Here is a 20428-nt window from a genome sequence, read left to right on the forward strand (position 1 = left end):
CAACCTAGTCTCTGTTGTAGCGAAACCCACCTATTGCTTCCTGTCTCATTTAGGCAATCCCTTCCTGATTTAACTGATTTCCACGGCTCTAGATCCTGTAAGGGGGTCACCGACGTGTTTGAAAAAGCAACTTGGCAAGTCCTTCTTCCACAAATGTTACTTTGTGCCAGATTTTAATTGAAGGGAAATTTTAGACTTCCTTCAGTGAAGGTGTTTCATCTTAATATTTCCTATGGGAAGGTAAGAAAAGGCAAAATCAAAAGAGCTTCAAAAATGTGAGCGTATACAGTGGGATACGTGCAGTTTGATAGCTTGAGCTTCTGCGGTGTGTTTATTGACAACATATAGACATTGCTAAGCAACTGCATCTTATAGATCCAGGAATCTGTCGCTCCCTTTCAACACTTCCTGCACATACATTCCCTCTCCACTTGTGACTGAGAACTTTGAAGTACGTTTATCACAAACGGCTGCAGCTGCAAATCTTTACAAGATATGTAGGAACTGAACTGGGACTAAAAAGATTAGCTGATTCATAGGAAGTCTTAAGTGGTTTATAAGCATATAACAGGCTGGCAGACATTGCCCCATACCTTCTTAGCAAGTGAAATGCCACCTTTAATACTGTGCTGTGATTTTTGATTCCACCCCAGCATTATACAAATGGGATTTGTGTCAGAGTATGGGATGAGATAGGGGTCAGCTAAAGGCAAATCACAACATGTATTGTATGTGACTCTTCTTATAGAGCAAATTGGGAAAGTGCTGTGGTATACATTATCCTCACAGCGTTCACATGTTGTTTTCCAAACCAGTAGCAAAATGCCTGTCAGAAGGAGGAGAAGGGACTGTGCATTTCAGGGACTGCTGTGTGTGCACCTGTGTGGGGGAGATGTATCTATGTACAGACCAATCGTATGCTTCTCCTTAGTAGAGGATGGGCAAGGCTATGGAGAGTCAGGGATAGGTTGAGCCAAAATACAGCAGCTTGATTTTCTCCCCATTCTCTTTAAATGGTATATATTTTATATATATATTATATTTATATCCTGCCTCTCCTTTGAGAAACTCAAGGCACAGTTCTTCCCCACTCCATTTAATCCTCACAACAAACCTGTGAGGTAGGTTACACTGAGAGTGAGAGAGATTGTGACTGGCCCAAGGTCACCCAGTGAGCTTCATAGCCAAGCAGATATTGTTATCTGGGTCTCCCTGTTCTAACCATACACCACACTAGCTTTTTCTTAAGGGCCAAAATATCCATGGCCTGATGGAGCGCCTCTCCTGGCATGAACCTACATGTTTATTATGCTCATCATCTAAGGCCCTACTCTAGGTGCCTCCTCCAAGGAAGACTCAGAAGGTGGCAACAAGGGAGAGGGCCTTCTCAGTGGTAGACCCGAAGTTATGGAACAATCTCCCCAATAAGGCCTGTCTTGTGCCAGTATTGTTATTTTTTCAGTGCCAAGTTGACCTCCCTCTACTCTCAGGCATTTGGCAGGATATGTTAAGGTTTGTAATTAACTCCTGGATCTTATTATTGTTGATTGTTTAGAACTGCATAGATAGATAGATAGATAGATAGATAGATAGATAGATAGATAGATACATGATAGATAATTTATTTATTTATTGCATTTATATCCCGCCATTTTCCTCTTTAAGAAACCCAAAGCAGCGTACATAATCCTCCTCCTCTCCATTTTATCCTCACAACAACAACCATGTGAGGTAGGTTGGGCTGAGAGTCTGTGACTGACCCAAAGTCACTCAGTGAGTTTCCATGGCTGAGTGGGGACTAGAACCCGGATCTCCCGGCTCCTTGTCCAAAACTCTCGCCACTACACCACATTGGTTCTTGGTGTGTGTGTGTGTGTGTGTGTATACACACACACACACACACACACACACCAATTTAGACCTCCTACTCCCTTTCTCCTTTTCCAGGGAGTAAATACAGGGATCTAGCTGCTTACATAAGCATCAGAGAAGGCTCTCAAGGGGGACAGGCTGGGAAACGGAGGCTAGTTACTTCCACTGGCAAAAAGGAAGTCCAGCTCCAGCATGATTCGGAAGGCACAGGCACTCCAGTGCTTTGACGAGTTGGAAAGGCAGGCTAGTTACTCTAGTTTCCTCTGTTACTGAGGTCACAGCCAGGAGAAAGACACCCTTAGGAATGCCTGATCATACCCAATTTAAAGCAGAGGGATGGGCACACAGCAGCTGAACCACAGGAAAGCTGAATTAAAGAAAGAATGGAGTAAAATGCGGCTTCCCCACAGGCAAACACCAGGGTGGCTGCAGACTGGCCATGACATCATGTGCTGCAAAGGACTTCCAAACGGTCCCAATCTGCAGCAAATCACCCATGAAGACAGGGTCCCTGTTACTTAAGCTTCTGGATACTATGTAAGTTCTTTTGCAGGCTGGGCTCCCTTTATTTCTCTCTCCCTCTCAGTCTCTTAATTGTTAAAGTTTAACAGAATGCATTTAAAATTGGCTGTGGGTAGTGTATATAGAGAAAAGAAATCTAAATCTTCCCATGAACTCTGTTGTATCAAGAAATCAGAAAGATAAGTTGAGTCATTCTGGTCAGTGAACACTTAATCAGAAAGATAGCAAGACATAAAACGGGATGTGCTGGGCTACCAAAAATACCTTATCAACATCCACACCCCATCAGCAGCTTCGTTCTGAAAATTCCCAGGAGACATTTCAAGACAAGGAGGAAATCTAATTTTGTGGTTATCACTTATGTTACTTCCCTTTCTACAATATCCATCATGCCTCAGAGCGATACCATTCCTGAGAAGAGTTGAAAGTTCCAAGCTGTCTATATCAAAATGCTGAATGGCTAACCTTCATTTTGCTTGAGAGTCTCTTTCCAAACCTTTAAGGCAAAAACCGGACAGGTTTTTGTGACTAACAGACCCATTCCAGTTGAAAGCTCCTACTAGTGGAACATTATCCCGTGGTGGAATACATGTATAGAAAATCAATATAATGGTGAAGTACCAATATTCTCCTTCAGTTTAGGAGCTCTAGCAGGTTAATTACCTCCCAGGAATGCCCTGATCTGGCTTCAAAATCAGCCTTGCTGAATTCATGTTGGCTGCTGAAAGTGGATTTTAGTGTCTCTCTGGGTTATTTATTTCTCACTGAGGTGGAAAATCTATATTTGGGTTTTTCCACTTCTAACCGCAGCTGGGGGCTCACATGATGGGATGCTCCCCATTACCAAAAAAATCTTCCCACACAGAAAACTGCACGTCATTTATTTTTATTTCCTTATCGAGTTACATTTCTATACCTCCTGATAGCCAAAGCTCTCTGTTAGAGAGCAGGTTTTTCTGATGTGCTACTTTTGTACACACAGACAGTTTTCTTCTGTGGAGAAACATCCATACATTTGGTCCCCCACTTTCAGTCTGAAATGGTGCAGTTCAACAATACACAAATCATTGTGAGGCGACTGTCTGTGTTCCTGCCTATTTGCCAGTGAGAATACCTTTTCAATAAGGTCTTTCCAACAGCAGGCAACACCTTCCACCATACACACACAGTAACACTGCTACCAGGACCTTTACTTTAGGTCCAACCCCCTTACTCCTCGAGATGTGAGAACACACTGGCGTTTACTCTGACCTATATTATTCTCTTTATTATATTTCACCTTCTGGTAGCCACAACCCATAGGCATAGGATTTTATACGCCATAGAAATATTTATTATTCACAGCATTATTTATGCTCCTCCTGCAAATAAACAATTGAGTTACAGTAATTAGTCACTTTAAAACCATATATATATATATATATATATATATATATGACTCTCCCACACACACACCGAATTTCCACTTTAATCCTATACATTCAGATCCTCAGTGGTTGGGGCATAGACTTGAATTACTGTGATGTTGAATGGTTTGCCTTGGATTTGTACTGAGATCATTCTATCATTTTTAAGATTGTACCCCAGTGCTGCTTTTCCCACCCTTTTGTTGACTATGAGTGCTACTCCATTTCTTCTAAGGGATTTTTGCCCACAATAGTAGATATGATGGTCACCTGAATTAAATTCGCCCATGCCTGTCCATTTGAGTTCGCTGATTCCCAAGATGTCGATGTTCAATCTTGCCATCTCATTTTTGACCACCTCTGGCTTACCTTGATTCATTGATCTGACATTCCAGGTTCTTAAACAATATTGTTCTTTACAGCATTGAATTTTCTTTTCACCACCAGACACATCCACAGCTGAGTGTCCTTTTGGCTTTGGCCCAGCCGCTTCACTCTTTCTGGCGCTACTTAGAAATACCCTCTGCTCTTCCCCAGTAGTATATTGGACACCTTCTGACCTGAGGGGCCCATCTTCCAGAGTCATATCTTTTAGCCTTGTGATACGTTCCATGGGGTTTTCTTGGCAAGAATACTGGAGTGGGTTGCCATTTCCTTCTCCAGTGGACCACATTTTGTCAGAACTCTCTGCCATGACCTGTCTGTCCTGGGTGGCCCTGCACGGCATAGCTTATGGCTTCACTGTGGAGGTGAGGAATAGATTTAAGTGATTAGACCTGATAGACAGAGTGCCTGAGGAACTATGGATGGAGGTCCGTAACATTGTTCAGGAGGCAGCAACGAAATCCATCCCAAAGAAAAAGAAATGCAAGAAAGCCAAGTGGCTGTCTGATGAGGCTTTACAAGTAGCTGAGGAAAGAAGGGAAGCGAAAAGCAAGGGAGAAAGGGGAAGATATATCCAACTGAATGCAGAGTTCCAGAGAACAGCAAGGAGAGACAAGAAGGCCTTCTTAAATGAACAATGCAAAGAAATCGAGGAAAACAACAGAATGGGAAAGACTAGAAATCTCTTCAAGAAAATCAGAGATCTCAAGGGAACGTTTTGTGCAAAGACAGGCATGATAAAGGACAAAGAAGGCAGGGACCTAACCAATGCAGATGAGATTAAGAAGAGGTGGAAAGAATACACAGAAGAACTATACAGGAAAGATCTGAATGTCCCTGATAGCCATGACAGTGTGGTCACTGAACTTGAGCCGGACATCCTAGAGAGTGAAGTCAAGTGGGCCTTAGGAAGAATTACTAACAACAAAGCTAGCAGAATGACAGTCTTCCAGCTGAGCTATTTAAAATCCTAAAAGATGATGCTGTTAAAGTGCTGCATGCAATATGCCAACAAATTTGGAACACTCAACAATGGCCACAACACTGGAAAAGGTCAGTTTACATTCCAATTCCAAAGAAGGGCAACGCCAAAGAGTGTTCAAACTACCGCACAATTGCGCTCGTTTCACATGCCAGCAAGGTGATGCTCAAAATCCTACAAGCTAGGTTTCAGCAGTATGCGAACCGAGAACTACCGGAAGTACAAGCTGGGTTTCGAAGAGGCAGAGGAACTAGAGATCAAATCGCCAACATTCGCTGCATCATGGAGAAAGCAAGAGAATTCCAGAAAAACATCTATTTCTGCTTCATTGACTACGCTAAAGCCTTTGATTGTGTGGATCACAACAAACTGTGGCAAATTCTTAAAGTGATGGGAGCACCAGACCACCTTACCTGTCTCCTGAGAAACCTGTACGAGGGCCAAGAAGCAACAGTAAGAACCAGACATGGAACAACCGAGTGGTTCAAAATTGGGAAAGGAGTACGACAAGGCTGCATATTGTCACCCTGGTTATTTAACTTATATACAGAATACATCATGAGAAATGCCGGGTTGGATGAATCAGAGGTCGGAATTAAGATTGCTGGGAGAATTATCAACAACGTCAGATATGCAGATGATACCACCCTAATGGCAGAAAGCGAAGAGGATCTAAAGAGTCTCTTGTTGAGGGTGAAAGAGGAGAGTACAAAAGCTGGTTTGAAACTCAACATTAAAAAAACTAAGATCATGGCATCTGGCCCTATTACTTCCTGGCATATAGAAGGGGAAGAAATGGAAGCAGTGAGAGATTTTACTTTCTTGGGCTCCAAGATCACCGCAGACGGTGACTGTAGCCATGAAATTAAAAGGCGCTTGCTCCTTGGGATGAAAGTTATGGCAAACCTAGACAGCATTGTAAGAAGGAGAGACATCACCTTGCCAACAAAGGTCCGTCTAATCAAAGCTATGGTTTTCCCAGTAGTAACGTATGGCTGTGAGAGCTGGACTATAAGGAAGGCTGAGCGCCGAATAATTGATGCTTTCGAACTGTGGTGCTGGAGAAGACTCTTACGAGTCCCCTGGACAGCAAGGAGGTCAAATCAGTCAATCCTAAAGGAAATCAACCCTGAGTGCTCATTGGAAGGACAGATACTGAAGCTGAAGCGCAAATATTTTGGCCACCTAATGCGAAGAGAAAACTCTCTGGAAAAGACCCTGATGCTGGGAAAGACTGAAGGCAAAAGGAGAAGGGGACGGCAGAGGATGAGATGGCTAGATAGCATCACTGATGCAATGAATATGAACTTGAGCACGCTCCGGGAGAGAGCGCAGGACAGGAAGGCCTGGCGTGCTATGGTCCATGGGGTCACGAAGAGTCGGACACGACTGAACGACTGAACAACAACAAATTCAGATCCTAGTCACTATCTATCTCTTCACAATCTCTCTCTTCACAGACCCTCTCTCTCTCTTCCCCTGTCCATTCCCTATCTGAACCCTATTTAAACTAAGCAAGCACAACTCCATTTATGTATCACAAACCATTTCAACCCCCTCACTCACTCGGCGAATCATCTCACTTATGCAAATATATATCATACCTCCTGTCACTCATAGCACTCTCACTCTGCATCTGCTTACCATAAAACATAGTCATAACATTATAAATGTCATATATAAACCCGGATTCCTAACATGCATACATGTGACATCACAGCCACCAATCATGTACAGCAGCCCTTAGATTTGAGGGTGCCTATTAGGATATGTCAGTGTATTCATGATATTGTGTTATGCACTTTCTACTCCAGCCTTCCCCAACTTGGCGCCCTCCAGATGTTTTGGGCTAATGGGAAAATATCCTTTTTGACTTATATAGCTGTATGGTTGGGTGCCTTTTTTCTTATAAGTGCCTATTATTTAGTTCATTAACACCTAATGTGTAATTTCCAAGCTTATGCATAAAAGATAATGACTTGAATCTAATGAAAATACCCAAGTCCACATACAGAGCAGGTGTTTTGACAGATGGATGGTCTTTATTTTTGTAATGGTCCAGGAAAACATTTGCGTAACACAACATAATCAGTGCTGCATATCTGTTGTGTTTGTTTGTTTTATGCTTTTGTGCTTGGCTCCTTCATAGACATTTTTATTGTTTGCTCAGGTTATCTCTCTCTGTGTAATCCCTTCTATCTGGTTGATACATAAATAGTGAGATCCACTTAATAATAAATATAAAGACATACTGGCTTTCATTCTTTTGAATGGTTCTTATAAGGATGGACAGGTATGTCAAGTCCATTTCCACAGACTTTCCCAATGTCCATCCCCTGCCACTTCCATGAAGATTTTTTCTTATTTACTACAAATTTTTGTGTGCATTTTTCAAATGGAAGCATTAATGGACACATGCCTCTATTGACTTAAAGTGTGTTTGTGCATGCAGGGGGGTTCGCACATTTTTCAAATGTGCCCATGTTGTCAAACACATTTTTTTTTCCTTTTGTAGAATGCATCACAAGTATGGATTTCCAACCACAAAATGTGTTTCCCCATTCAGTTCCAGGAGGTTCAGATTGGGTCTGCTGTTTTAAATTTGTTGTTGTTGTTCAGTCATTAAGTCGTGTCCGACTCTTCGTGACCCCATGGACCACAGCACGCCAGGCCTTCCTGTCCTCCGCTCTCTCCCGGAGCATGCTCAAGTCCATATTCATTGCATCAGTGATGCTATCTAGCCATCTCATCCTCTGCCATCCCCTTCTCCTTTTGCCTTCGGTCTTTCCCAGCATCAGGGTCTTTTCCAGAGAGTTTTCTCTTCGCGTTAGGTGGCCAAAATATTTGCGCTTCAGCTTCAGTATCTGTCCTTCCAATGAGCACTCAGGGTTGATTTCCTTTAGGATGGACTGATTTGACCTCCTTGCAGTCCATCTCTGCATTGCTGCTAGGTTTTATGTTGGTTGTACTTCTATACTGTAATTTTAATGTTTTTATATTTTATATTGTTTTTATGTTGCACTTGTGGTTTCCATTTTTGTGAACTGCCCAGCTATTGGGCAGTATACAAATGTAATTAATAAATAAAAAAGTAAATACATTGATTTATGTATTGGGTAAATCCGTAAAAAAAACAAGTCTTTATAGAGCAAATTTCTCACTCATCCCTAGGTTTTTATTCTCTCAAAAGAAGAGTTGCAAATCTGGAACTGTATCCAAATTAATTAAAATAAAATAAAGTTATCAGTAAGGATGATCTGATGAATCAAGAAGAAACACATGTTAACATTGTACACCACTGATTCTCAGTATCAAAACAGGAACCCTATCAGGCATCTGGCTATTGTCAATGGCCAGGCCCTTGGACCATTTTCCTCCACCATTTTCACTTAACACGGACACCCGATACTTCTTAAACTTGTTGGATCTTTCAGAAGTAGCTTAGGTGAGGCTCAGAGCATGGGAAACATCTGGAGATTTGACAAACACCAGTGTATGTTTTGGATTTGACATCCATGTATCACTGGGTCACGGCCAACCCAAGTGCAAAGGGAGAGGGGATCTTGGTTTGTTTTTAAGGGACTGGGGAATAAGTGATGCAAACATCTCCAATAGAACTGCATTATGCATTATTTCACACTCTTCCTAATACATCAAGTGGCATCATTTGGATGAAGAATTCTGATGGACCTGGGAAGCCTGCATTCACATTTTCCTGTCTGACTTCTTCTGATGACTTTGACAGGCTGACCCATGCTAAAGTCTCTCACTGAAATTAATGGGACTTGGAAGTCCTTAACCTTGGATTGCCTGAACCCATGCTAAAGTCTCTCACTGAAATTAATGGGACTTGGAAGTCCTTAACCTTGGATTGCCTGAACCCATGCTCCATGATAACCATTAAAAAAAAAAATCAATAGCAAATGACTCTGTAAAGCATATTGGGTACTCAAGGAAAGCACTATGCACATACTAAGCAACTATTATTATTTTTCAGTCAGTTACAGTTGAGTATCAAGGAGAAGGCACACACACACGCATAGACTTTTCTGTGCTTGCCAGCATCTTACACTCTAAGATCACACACAAGCTTTAACTACTCTGTATTGTTGGCTCTGGCTCTCCCATTAAGAACAAATATCCTGTCAGCTGGAGGGTAAGGCAGCAATAGTGAGGAGCTGCCAAGTTGGACAAGCCCAGTTCGAGACAGCCTAAGTCATTCCAGGCTCAGAGCCAGAAAAGCGGGAGTTAACGGCTTTGTATTGAAGTTGACACACTTTGTCACCACTATCCAGAATAAGTGTCTGGGCCAAGTTTCACAGCTAAGACGTGTCTGAATACCATCATACCATGGGGGGAAGGGGAGAACCCAAAGAAAATTGGCAGAGGATTTCAGTCTTGGCTATGTCATAACAAGCCTCCTGCCCACAGGGAGGCTTTCCTATACCACTTGGCAATCGCTTCACAAATGCAAATTTAATTAGGCTTTATAGCAGCAGGCATCTAAGGGGTCCCAATACCAGAACAGTTTTTATTGGCACTTCCTGTCTCCAGTTGAATGTAACTCTTTGGGTGGCAACCAATGCTATGTGTAAATAGGACTTGTCGCATAGAGATACAGGGTGAGGGAGGGGTGGAGCATCTCCTGCAACCTGCCTCAGGGCCCTATCACCCCAATGGTGCTTTCAAACAGGAACAGGAAGACAGGACTGTGCATCATTCTACTCTTTCCTTCATGCTGTACCAAGAACTGGCTGAAACAAAAGTTCTGTAGCACCTTAACGACTAACAGCTTTATTGCAGCACAGACCTTCATGGACTAGAGATTAGAGGATTATGTCTTGGATGAAGCCAGGTCGGATGAAGCCTGCACATTTTATGCTGCAATACATCTGTTCATCTTGAGGACTCTTTCGTGTTGCTATGGACTAAAACGGATATCCATCTGGATGATGATGATTTCCCATCTTTTCCTCCCTTGGGGCCCAAAGGAGTGTAAATGATCCTCCTCCTCCTCTTCTCCATTTTATCCTCGCAACAGCCCTGTGAGGGAGGTTAGATTGAGAGTCAGTAGCTGTCAGGAGTGCCCTAGCGGCCTCTTTCAGTAGATTCCAATAGCCAACTCAAGGCACAGATGAAAGGATTCTTTTGAAGGCTTTAATCCTTTTACAACTTAATGACTCTTTCAGATGCTAATCACCAGCGACTAAGCAATGAACAGCAGAGTCGCCTATGCTCTGGGTTGGCAGTTGGTCCCAGTTTGAAGGACAATCACTTGAAGACCCTGAACTTATGGGCTAGGGAGAGATCCTCCCTCTTTCCCTTGGGTCCATGGGAGGGAGCCGTTGCTTGCGTGCCAAACGGGCACCACGCCTCCTTTCTGCACCCTCCATCACTTGTCGCTCCCTGCGTCTGCATCGAGCATCTAGCAAGCCCCCCTCCCGCACTTTCTCACTGCTAGGATCACTATCTATCTCAGGAATGCCGGCAGGAGGAATCTCTGCCAGCTGCTGTGCCTGTGAGGGATGAGCTGGCTCCTCTCTCACGGATTGCGGATCCTCTCAGAATCAGAACTGCTCTGGGGTTCTATCGGCTCAGTTTCCACCCTGACAGTAACGGCCCCAAAGTCACCCAGTGAGCTTCATGGCAGAGTGGGGACTACAACCCAGGTCTCCCCAGTTCTAGTCCAACACTCTAAGCACTACACCATACTGGCTAGTAACTGCTTGCAGACCCCAAGGTGAGAGAGCCAACCAGAAGAGGGACACGGGACACAGGAGGAACGGGAACTTGGTGAGCATAATCACAATCAAGCAAGGAGGCTAGGAAAGAGTTAAGCAGTGAAAAGGGGAAAAGGAAGGGTGGAATCGGTGGGTCCACTGTATAAGGGAAAAGGTGGGCCAGGGAGAGGAGAAGGAAGTAGGAGAGAAGGAAAATGTTGAGAGGAGAAAGAGGCAGAAGAGTGAGGGTGGGGTGGGGTGAGCAAACTGGGCCATGTGTGCGGGAATGGCATGATGGGTGGCTTCAGCCATCTGGGACCAAGGGTGGCACTGACAGCTGCCTGAGCAAAGGCTGGGGCATACAAGGAAGTCCAGCTGAAAACAAATCAGCAACACATTGCTAAAAGCCTCTGTGTGGTAGATGTAAGTCAGAGCTTTAAATGGCAATGGATAGGAGGGTGAGGGTGGCATTACCCCTAATTCATGTTGAATTGTTACCGACTGACTGTTGGGAAAATAACCTTGTTGTGTTGGGCTTCATCTTATCAGCCTTCTGCATGGAGGACTCTCTATATATAAATATCTGAGGGGGGACTTCCCTCTGGACAGTCCAGAAACCTTGACGCTTTGTTGTTGTTCAGTCGTTAAGTTGTGTCCGACTCTTTGTGACCCCATGGACCATAGCACGCCAGGCCTTCCTGTCCTCTGCTCTCTCCTGGAGTGTGCTCAGTTTCATATTCATTGCATCGGTGATGCTATCTAGCCATCTCATCCTCTGCCGTCCCCTTCTCCTTTTGCCTTCAATCTTTCCCAGCATCAGGGTCTTTTCCAGGGAGTTTTCTCTTCGCATTAGGTGGCCAAAATATTTGCACTTCAGCTTCATATCTGTCCTTCCAGTGAGCACTCAGGGTGGATTTCCTTTAGGATGGACTGATTTGACCTCCTTGCAGTCCAGGGGACTCGTAAGAGTCTCCTCCAGCACCACAGTTTGAAAGCATCAATTCTTTGGCGCTCAGCCTTCCTTATAGTCCAGCTCTCACAGCCATATGTTGCTACTGGGAAAACCATAGCTTTGATTATGCGGACCTTTGTCGGCAAGGTGATGTCTCTGCTTCTTACTATGCTGTCTACGTGTGCCATAGCTTTCCTCCCAAGGAGCAAGCATCTTTTAATTTCATGCCTACAGCCACCGTCTGCGGTGATCTTGGAGCCCAAGAAAAAAAATCTGTCACTGCTTCCATTTCTTCCCCTTCTATATGCCAGGAAGGGATGGGGCCAGATGCCATGATCTTAGTTTTTTTAATGTTGAGTTTCAAACCAGCTTTTGCACTCTCCACTTTCACCCTCAACAAGAGGCTCTTTAGATCCTCTTTGCTTTCTGCCATTAGGGTGGTATCATCTGCATATCTGACGTTGTTGATAATTCTCCCGGCAATCTTAATTCCGACCTGTGATTCATCCAACCCGGCATTTAACCTTGACACTGCTACTGAATAAATTTTATTTATTTATTTATTTATTGCATTTATACCCCGCCTTTTTTCCTCTTGCAAGGAACCCAAGGCGGCTTACATTATCCTCCTCCTCTCCATTTTATCCTCACAACAACAACCCTGTGAGGTGGGTTGGGCTGAGAGTCTGTGACTGGCCCAAAGTCACCCAGTGAGCTTCCATGGCCGAGTGGGGACTAGAACCCAGATCTCCCAGCTCCCAGTCCAACACTCTTGCCACTACACCACACTGGCTCTGTGTGTGTTTTCATATGTGAAGCCTTTTAACCTCTAAGTAAGTGAACATTTGATTATTGTACTTGTGGAAGAGAGGAATTTGCAATGGAAATTAGCATTCTGGTCAATCTAGGTATAAAGGTTACATCCCAAATCAACTGAAGAAAGAGCTGCTTTTAGTCCTCACCTGTAAAAAAAACACACACACAACCGAATAGCTTATAGTGTACAGCATGCCAACTGTGATTTAGGAAGACCACATTTCACCGTAGGTTTGAACTCAATAGCCTCTGGGAAGCAATTGTTTTATCACTCTCAGACTTGCCTCCCTCCCTCCTAATATAAGGATAACAATATAACCTAATTTAACTTGCTCCAAGAAGTACTGAGTTAATGTATGTATATATAAATGGCTTTAAACATTATAAACGGCAAGTTTAGTTATTACTACAACCATTGACAAAAAACACCATTCTAGTTTAACCATCCTTATGTTTATGTATCCCTTCCTATGAAGAGTTGCCTGTGTACCTGTTTTCATCTGTTGTGCCTAGATATAATGGGTTGTATCCAACATTAGTCTAAAATTAAGTCCCATTTATTTTAATGGTCTATGATTCTATGAGATCTATGATGACCCAAACTTGCAGAAAATGGGCTTAAGGTATTCTAAGTAGGACTAACATTGGATACACCCCAATAGAGTTAAAATGTAACATCCTGTATTAATGCTATAGATGGCCTGGAATCAGATGATATGCTCCCTAGACTTCATCTTGTGTGTACTATGGGAGCAAGGTCGTACCTGTCCCAGTTCAGACATCAAACATCCACACATGGATGTAATGTTTGAATAAGGTATATATCATAAAATCCAATGCGCATAGATCCAAAGCTCCTCGTTGATTGAAAGTGGGATATTTGTGCAGTTCAGGACTATGCATGTTGTATTTTAGAAGCATGTGTTTAATCAAATGTTACACCTATGCACAGACATCCAGGGAATGTCAGAGACAGAACAGTACAGAACGCACCTGGTTAGGGGGTGAGAAGGGGGAATTTGCCGCCCAGCACATGAAGAGAGAAGATTAGGGAGAATATCAGCTGATCCATGCTAATATGCGAGCAATGGGAACAAGCCAGCAAACTTTCATCATGACTAAGGCTGAAATCCTGTGTGAGATTACTTGGGAGTGAGCCTCATTCAACAAATTGGGATGCCAAGTAACTGTATACAGAATCTGGCTTATAGCCCCACTGAAGCAAAAGAATGAACTTCAACATTTCATAGGACCATAATTGCAGCTAACTTTTACAAGATTGTGCCCAGTAAGTTTTATTGAATCAGATAGAAAGTGGAGCAAAATGTCACTTTGAACTCTTTCCCTTGGTGGAGATGAAATCTTTGCCATCATTTTTTTGGTTTAATGTTCTTTTTTTACTCATTTTTTTTTTTACTTACATAAACTGTATAAAGGAACCCTGTCTGCTGTGGCTGTATACATCTCTAACGGGGCTTAAAGGCTCTCTTTTTTTTTTTTTAACAAAACAGCTGTAAAACATAGGAAAGCTATTTTAACCATTGTAGCTGGAATGGAAACTTTCAATGGTAAATAAATATATTTTATAGTTGAAGGTTTATTGGTCTGAGTGGCCCCTCCTAGTGTTTCATTAGCTCTTTTATTCCTATAATCCATAGTTGAAATATGATGCGTTGTAGATGAGAGACAAATTAAAAGAGAGGGTGGGGATACATATTTTGCTGTCAGTTATATTGGCATTAATCTAGACCAACTCTGTTGACATTAATAGAACAGCACTATGTAAATCCAACGTAACTGATGGAAGAATTCAGCCTAAGGGGGCAATTCACATACCACTTAGCACTGCTTGTAGTCTCCTTGACTTTGTTGTAGTTACAGAAATGCAAGTGGTCTGTGAATCACTATCAAAGAATTCAAAAAGGAGACTAGCCATCAGCTAATTAACTTCTTATTGGAGGAACTCTGTTCACTTTAGTGGAATTACTGTTGATTTCAGCCCTCGGAAATGAGAGCAGAATATAGATAACAAAGTGAGCGCACTTTCATGGCTTTTTGAGAAGCCATATCTCGGTGGCAGAGCACATGCTTTGCATACAGAAGGTCCTAAATTCACCCCCAGTTAAAACCTTCTCGGGTAACAGGGCTGGGAAAACACTACTGCCACCAGTCAGAATAGACCAAGAGCCTTCCCCAAACTGGTACAAATGTGAAGAAGGGTTACCACTTCTGTCTGTGGTGACATGCCTCCAAATAGCATGCCAATGAGCAGCCTCGCTTCTGCTGTTCACTGGTGCTATAACACAGGCACGCTCCCACAAAAAGAGACAGTAATAATAGGCAATAGTAACCCTCTGTGCATCTGAGTGCAGTTCAAAATTGAAGTATTTATATGTGTTTAAGGGTAATGACTATGTTGGGTTGAAATCTCCCCATGAGCCAAGTTCATATGTACATGTGTACCTCTTGGATTCCCATCACTCATGACACACAGATGGACGTGTGAAGCGTGTGTTAAACATCACATGAACTGTGGTGTTTCATCTGAGATGTTAATTTTGCATGCAAATTGCCACTTGACACTGTGAGTCAAGTGGAGTGGTGGGAAATCTTCAACTAGAGAAAGCCAGCTAAGAGTACTGTAGCACGCACCAATGAATTTACTATGGCATAAGCTTTCACAAACTAGAGTCCACTTCATCACGTGCATTAATTGGAGAGAAACTTGGATGGTGGGATGGTCAGTTGTATGGCCAAAGTAAAACCAACCCAAAGTGTGGCTTGAAATGTTTGTGCTTCGTACTTCTTTTCTTCTGGGTTTTTCCCATCCCAGTATGTTATCACAACATATACTTTCACAGAAAAAGATGTAGAAAATAACACAAATGTATTTTAAAACTATATTACTTCAAAGGAGGGATTATGAGAATTTTGTTTTTGCTTGCAAAATATGCAAGCATGCCGTGTTCGAAGCTACAAAGACGAGTGTCTTCTGAAAATATTCATAAATTGCCAAACATGTGTTTTCATCCATGATCCATCTCATTCCTGATTCCCAGTTCAACCTGTGCAAATTTCCTAATTCACCCAAATTTCCTCTGTGGACTGAATCAGTCCCACTTTAGTCTATGGAGAAAAGTTGTGCAAATTAGGAAATTTAAACAACTTCAGGGAAACAGGTTATCTGAAGGGACAGGTTATCTGAAGGATTGCGCCCTCCCATATGTGTCTGCCCAGACCCTAAGATCATCTTCAGGGGTTCTTCTCCATGAGTCTCTACCAAAGGAAGTGAGGTGTATGGCTATCAGGAAGAGGGCTTTTTTCTGCTGTGGCACACCCCGGCTGTGGAATGCGCTCCCTAGAGGGGTTCACCTGACATCTATGTTGTACTCCTTCTGGCACCAGGCAAAGATCTTTTTATTTTCCCAGTATTTTAGCATTTCAGCTTCCTAGTCTTTTAGCTCTGGTGTTTTAAACCTGGGTTTCAAATCTCTGCACTGCTGCTAGGTTTTATTCTGGTTGGTTGTAGTGTTATTTTGTGCTTTTAAGCTTTCATATTTTGTATTTTATGCTGCACTTTGTGGTTTTAATTTTTGTGATCCACCCAGAGAACTTTGGCTTCGGGGCAGTATAGAAATAAATAAATGAATAAGTAAATAAACAAACAAACAAATAAATAAATAAATCTTGTGTAAATCTCCCATTCGATTGTAGCTCAGTTTGTGCAAGTCTCCCATTCGTGCGGAGTGAGCACCAATCACAAACATGAATGAGAACAGGGCATGGGACAATGTTCAGAGAATTCTGGGGATTCTGAGCATTGCTTATTCACCCATCCCTTCTTCAAAGGAGCATTATTATTTTATTTGGATAGAGTTGTTTATAGCTTGCCTGTGAAATGGCTTGAGGCACCCCTGAGGGTTATATTCTCACCAGCCCTGACAAATCTACTGGTTGTGCTTGACAGTTTCCCACTCTTTTATGAAATGCGGAGATGTTGCAAATGAGGGAAATGGAAAGGAAATGGGTGGAGAGAAGAAAATTCAGGAGATGTTGCCTAGGGTCTGGGGAGGAGGTTGATGGGGGGGGGGAACAATTAGCTTCACAAATGTATAACAGGTGGCAGGAGGAGAAGGAGCCAAGGAGTCTTTCAAAGAGAGTGCCCCTCCTCACCGCCAACACTCATTGCTTGCATTAAACCATTGTTTTAAATTTCCACTAACAGGGCTCTTGCTACTCTAAGGGGAAACTCATTTTCTTCATATCCCAAATTAGACATCCAATATGGCAGCTTATCAGTGTGTGAGTTTTAAAACACATATGAGTCCAGGTGCTGTGTACATCTGCATGAACAGCTCTGCTCCATATGGCTGTATCACGCGAGTGAGGACATCTGTAGTGAGGAACAGCACCTCCACAACAATTGCTCAGGGGGTTACGGGACTGCTTTGATCTGGTCTGAAGATGCTCTGGCCTTTCTGAGAGGATGCAAGACCTACTTCCAGTGGAGGCTGGTGGCACCGATTTCAATGGGGCTGTAGATCCATTCTGGGTTTCAGTCGGAATCACCAGAACTCCAAAGGAGTTATCCAAGGTGCTGAACCCATTTTGGGAACAGGATTCTGCTCCTTGGATAGCTTCTTTGGAGTTCTGGCTGCTTCTGACTAAAACCCAGAATGGATCCACAGCCCCACTGAATTCGGCACCACCAGCCTTCACTGCCTCCGTCTGCTGTCTCCATTGTGTCACCCATGGGCATCAATGTGCTTGCAGTCTTGGCACCTACCAGGCTCCTTGCCTGTCCTGAGTTTTCTTTTACTTCTGAAGACTTTTTTTTTACATAAACGTTTTTTTTAAAAGTTGCACCACCAGCACCACTTTTATTTGGGTTCCAAAGAGCGGTTTTGTATTTTGAAGCTGAGGCCCCACTTCTGCCTTGTACTTAGGTTCTTGTGCATGTTTCCTTTGTTTTAGTCTCATTAGTTTCCCTTCTGGGCAATTAGTGTTTTGTTGATCAGCCATGCCCATCATAATAGCAATTTTGTGAATGGGCAAGCCCCCCCCCCCCGCGCCCCAGGCCAGAAGCCATTTTGTCAGAGTGTGCACAACACTCTCTCAGGATTCCAGATATGTTCACTGATCCAAAGAGTCTGAGGAGATCTCCCCTACTTATTCTGAAAATCCTATAGCTATTGAGTAGACATTGTGCCCCTGTATCACCACTGTTGTAGATGCTGCTTATGATACTGTTACTTTACGCTGTTTTGTATTGTTTATTTTTGTTGGAGGCCATGTTGAGCTTTGTAGTGGTGGATCGCAAAGGTTTTTAATGAATAAACAGCTGTGAGTGACTGTATAAGCTGTGAAGTAGCATGCATGTGAATAATGAGAATGCAAACATTTATAGCAACTTAATTTATGCTACATTTTATTATTATTTTTGTCCTTTGTAGAAAGAATGTGCCAACTTCATCAAGGTGCTTAAGGTTTATAACCAAACACATTTGTATGTCTGTGGAACTGGGGCTTTCCATCCCGTGTGCACATACATTGAAGTTGGAGGCCATCCTGAGGTAAGTGCAGTTAAATATATACACTTTTTTTAAAAAAAAAATCACACCTTAATTGACCTTTAGCCAAGATTTTGTTCCCTCCCCATCCCCTCCCACCACCCCTCGGAAGGTGTATTCCACTTAATCCATCATATTTAGTAGCTGGAATGTTATTAATATGTCTGTGGATGTTGGTGAAGCTTTTAATGTTAGGCTTGGTTAAGTTATATCTTGATTAAAAAATACAGGGCCTGATCAACCCGAAGTTCAGTACCTTCAAGCCCCATTTTAATGGGAGGGATTTAAGCATGTGTTTAACTCTCCAAGTGATGGGGGGGGGGAGTCCTTAGCTGTCAGGTTCAGACCCATAAGCCATTTGGTGATTTTATTAAGTATTCAATGTATGTATAACTGAAAAGTGTAGCCCGGGCTGTCTGGTTTATAAAATCAGCTGCTCACTCTTCCTTTTTCTGTTCATGAGTGCTTCTAGCTATTTAAGCATGGCATAATACCAGCATAATACCAGTACTGCTTCCCATTCTGTGGAGTCTGACAACAACCCAGTAGCATTTTCCCATCTGGGGCTACACACATCATGTCTCATATGTGCATTTCCCTGTTTTCAGAATTGTCCATAGATGGTTTTTGCTGAGTCAAACAAGGCCTGTTTTTTATTATGGTGGTGGTGGTGGTTCTAAGAAACAGAAACAAATCCATATCTAGCCATAGTCTTCTGGATATTTATTTATATGTATGGGAGCAGTACTCTAGCACAGTTCCCACAGGGTTCGGTGTGTTTCCTGAGAGTGTTTTGGTGGATTGGGACAGTTGTTCCTCTGCTGTCTGCTTTTTGGTGGGCAGTTAGCTAAATACAGCCAAATGCTGACTTTTGGAACCCCAAGCATGGATTAATAGGGATGCATGTGCTCAGGGCAGAGGTTAAGCGATACAGGTAGACAGTGGGAGCCTCAGTTGGTACATTAAAGGTCAAAATGTTTATGTTTTTGAAAGGACACTTTGCAGTTATGACGTGGGGGGATAACTCTGGGGAGAGCCAGTGTGGTGTAGTGGCAAGAGTGTTGGACTAGGAGCTGGGAGATCCGGTTCTAGTCCCCACTCAGCCATGGAAGCTCACTGGGTGACTTTGGGCCAGTCACACACTCTCAGCCCAACCCACCTCACAGGGTTGTTGTTGTGAGGATAAAATGGAGAGGAGGAGGAGAATATAAGCCGCCTTGGTTTCCTTGCAAGAGGAAAAAAGGCGGGGTATAAATGCAATCAATCAATCAATCATAACTCAATGCCTGAGCACCTGCTTTGTCTGAAGAAGGTTCCAGGTTCAGTTTCTGCCATTCCCCAGTGAGAAGTATCTCAGCTGGCATTGCTGGGAAATAAGCGGTGGAGCAAGGGTGCAGTAACTCAGGCCTGGGGACCAAATCCAGCTCTCCTGGGGCCAAACTAGGGATGTATGGACTGTGTAAAATCCTCTCTGTCTGTTTTGCGGATTGTCAGGCACCTTTTGTTCCGTCGTCTGCTCACTGACAGATTCAAACTTTTGTCGTCATGAAGAAAAAGACACAAATAATTGTGTAAGAGGATTCATAACAATTTACATCCTTCATTTGTAATGTTTTGCGTATTTTCCTCAGCAGAAAGTTGCATATTTTCCTACGAATAAATATGTGTAAATTTTGGGAAACTAAAAAAAAAAATCCAAGCCCACAGACCTGGCACAACCTGACGGGGTCACTCTGCAGCAGATTCCACAAGTTGGATTCTTAGAAATCTGAGCTCATTTTAGTCCATCTCAAATTTCTCCAGCATCCCTAGGCCAAACCTGGCCCTCTGGGGTTTCCCAGGTGCTTATGCCCCCTTTCCTGGGCTCCACCCCCTAATCCCTATCCTCCAATTATTTGGTGGCTTCCGGGCTTGTGTGTAGTTTTGATTTGTTGTTTTTACTTTCCAAAAGGTTGAAATGCCTCTCCTAAGGCTTAGTTACTGGCAGTAAGCACTTAACGATAAAATATGCCAGTATTTTTGGTATTTGGGGCTCACCCCTTTTGCCTTTTGCCTTTGGCAATGTGGCCCCTTGAGCTTCTCCAAAATAGAATTCTGCACCCGAGCTGAAAAAGGTTCAGCATCCTGCTTTGGAGCGCTGCTGTCAGGCAGGACTGGGCTAGGTTGACAAACCGTCTGACTCAGTACAAGGCAATTTCATATGT

General features: G+C 43.0%; 1 protein-coding gene across 1 annotated transcript in view; it reads left to right on the forward strand.

The window, feature by feature from the left end:
- The window catches only part of SEMA3A (semaphorin 3A), a 314016-nt gene that overhangs the window by 142921 nt on the left and 150667 nt on the right, over window positions 1–20428 (forward strand). The window contains exon 4 of the mRNA XM_084811846.1: window positions 18108–18227. Within this exon, the coding sequence (XP_084667972.1) occupies window positions 18108–18227 (120 nt within the window). The remainder of the gene's footprint in view (window positions 1–18107; window positions 18228–20428) is intronic.

The sequence above is a fragment of the Heloderma suspectum genome, chromosome 7 (assembly GCF_057233095.1).
Source record: "Heloderma suspectum isolate Gila_16-S chromosome 7, 16-S_ref, whole genome shotgun sequence".
In the NCBI taxonomy this organism is placed as follows: Eukaryota; Metazoa; Chordata; class Lepidosauria; order Squamata; family Helodermatidae; genus Heloderma; species Heloderma suspectum.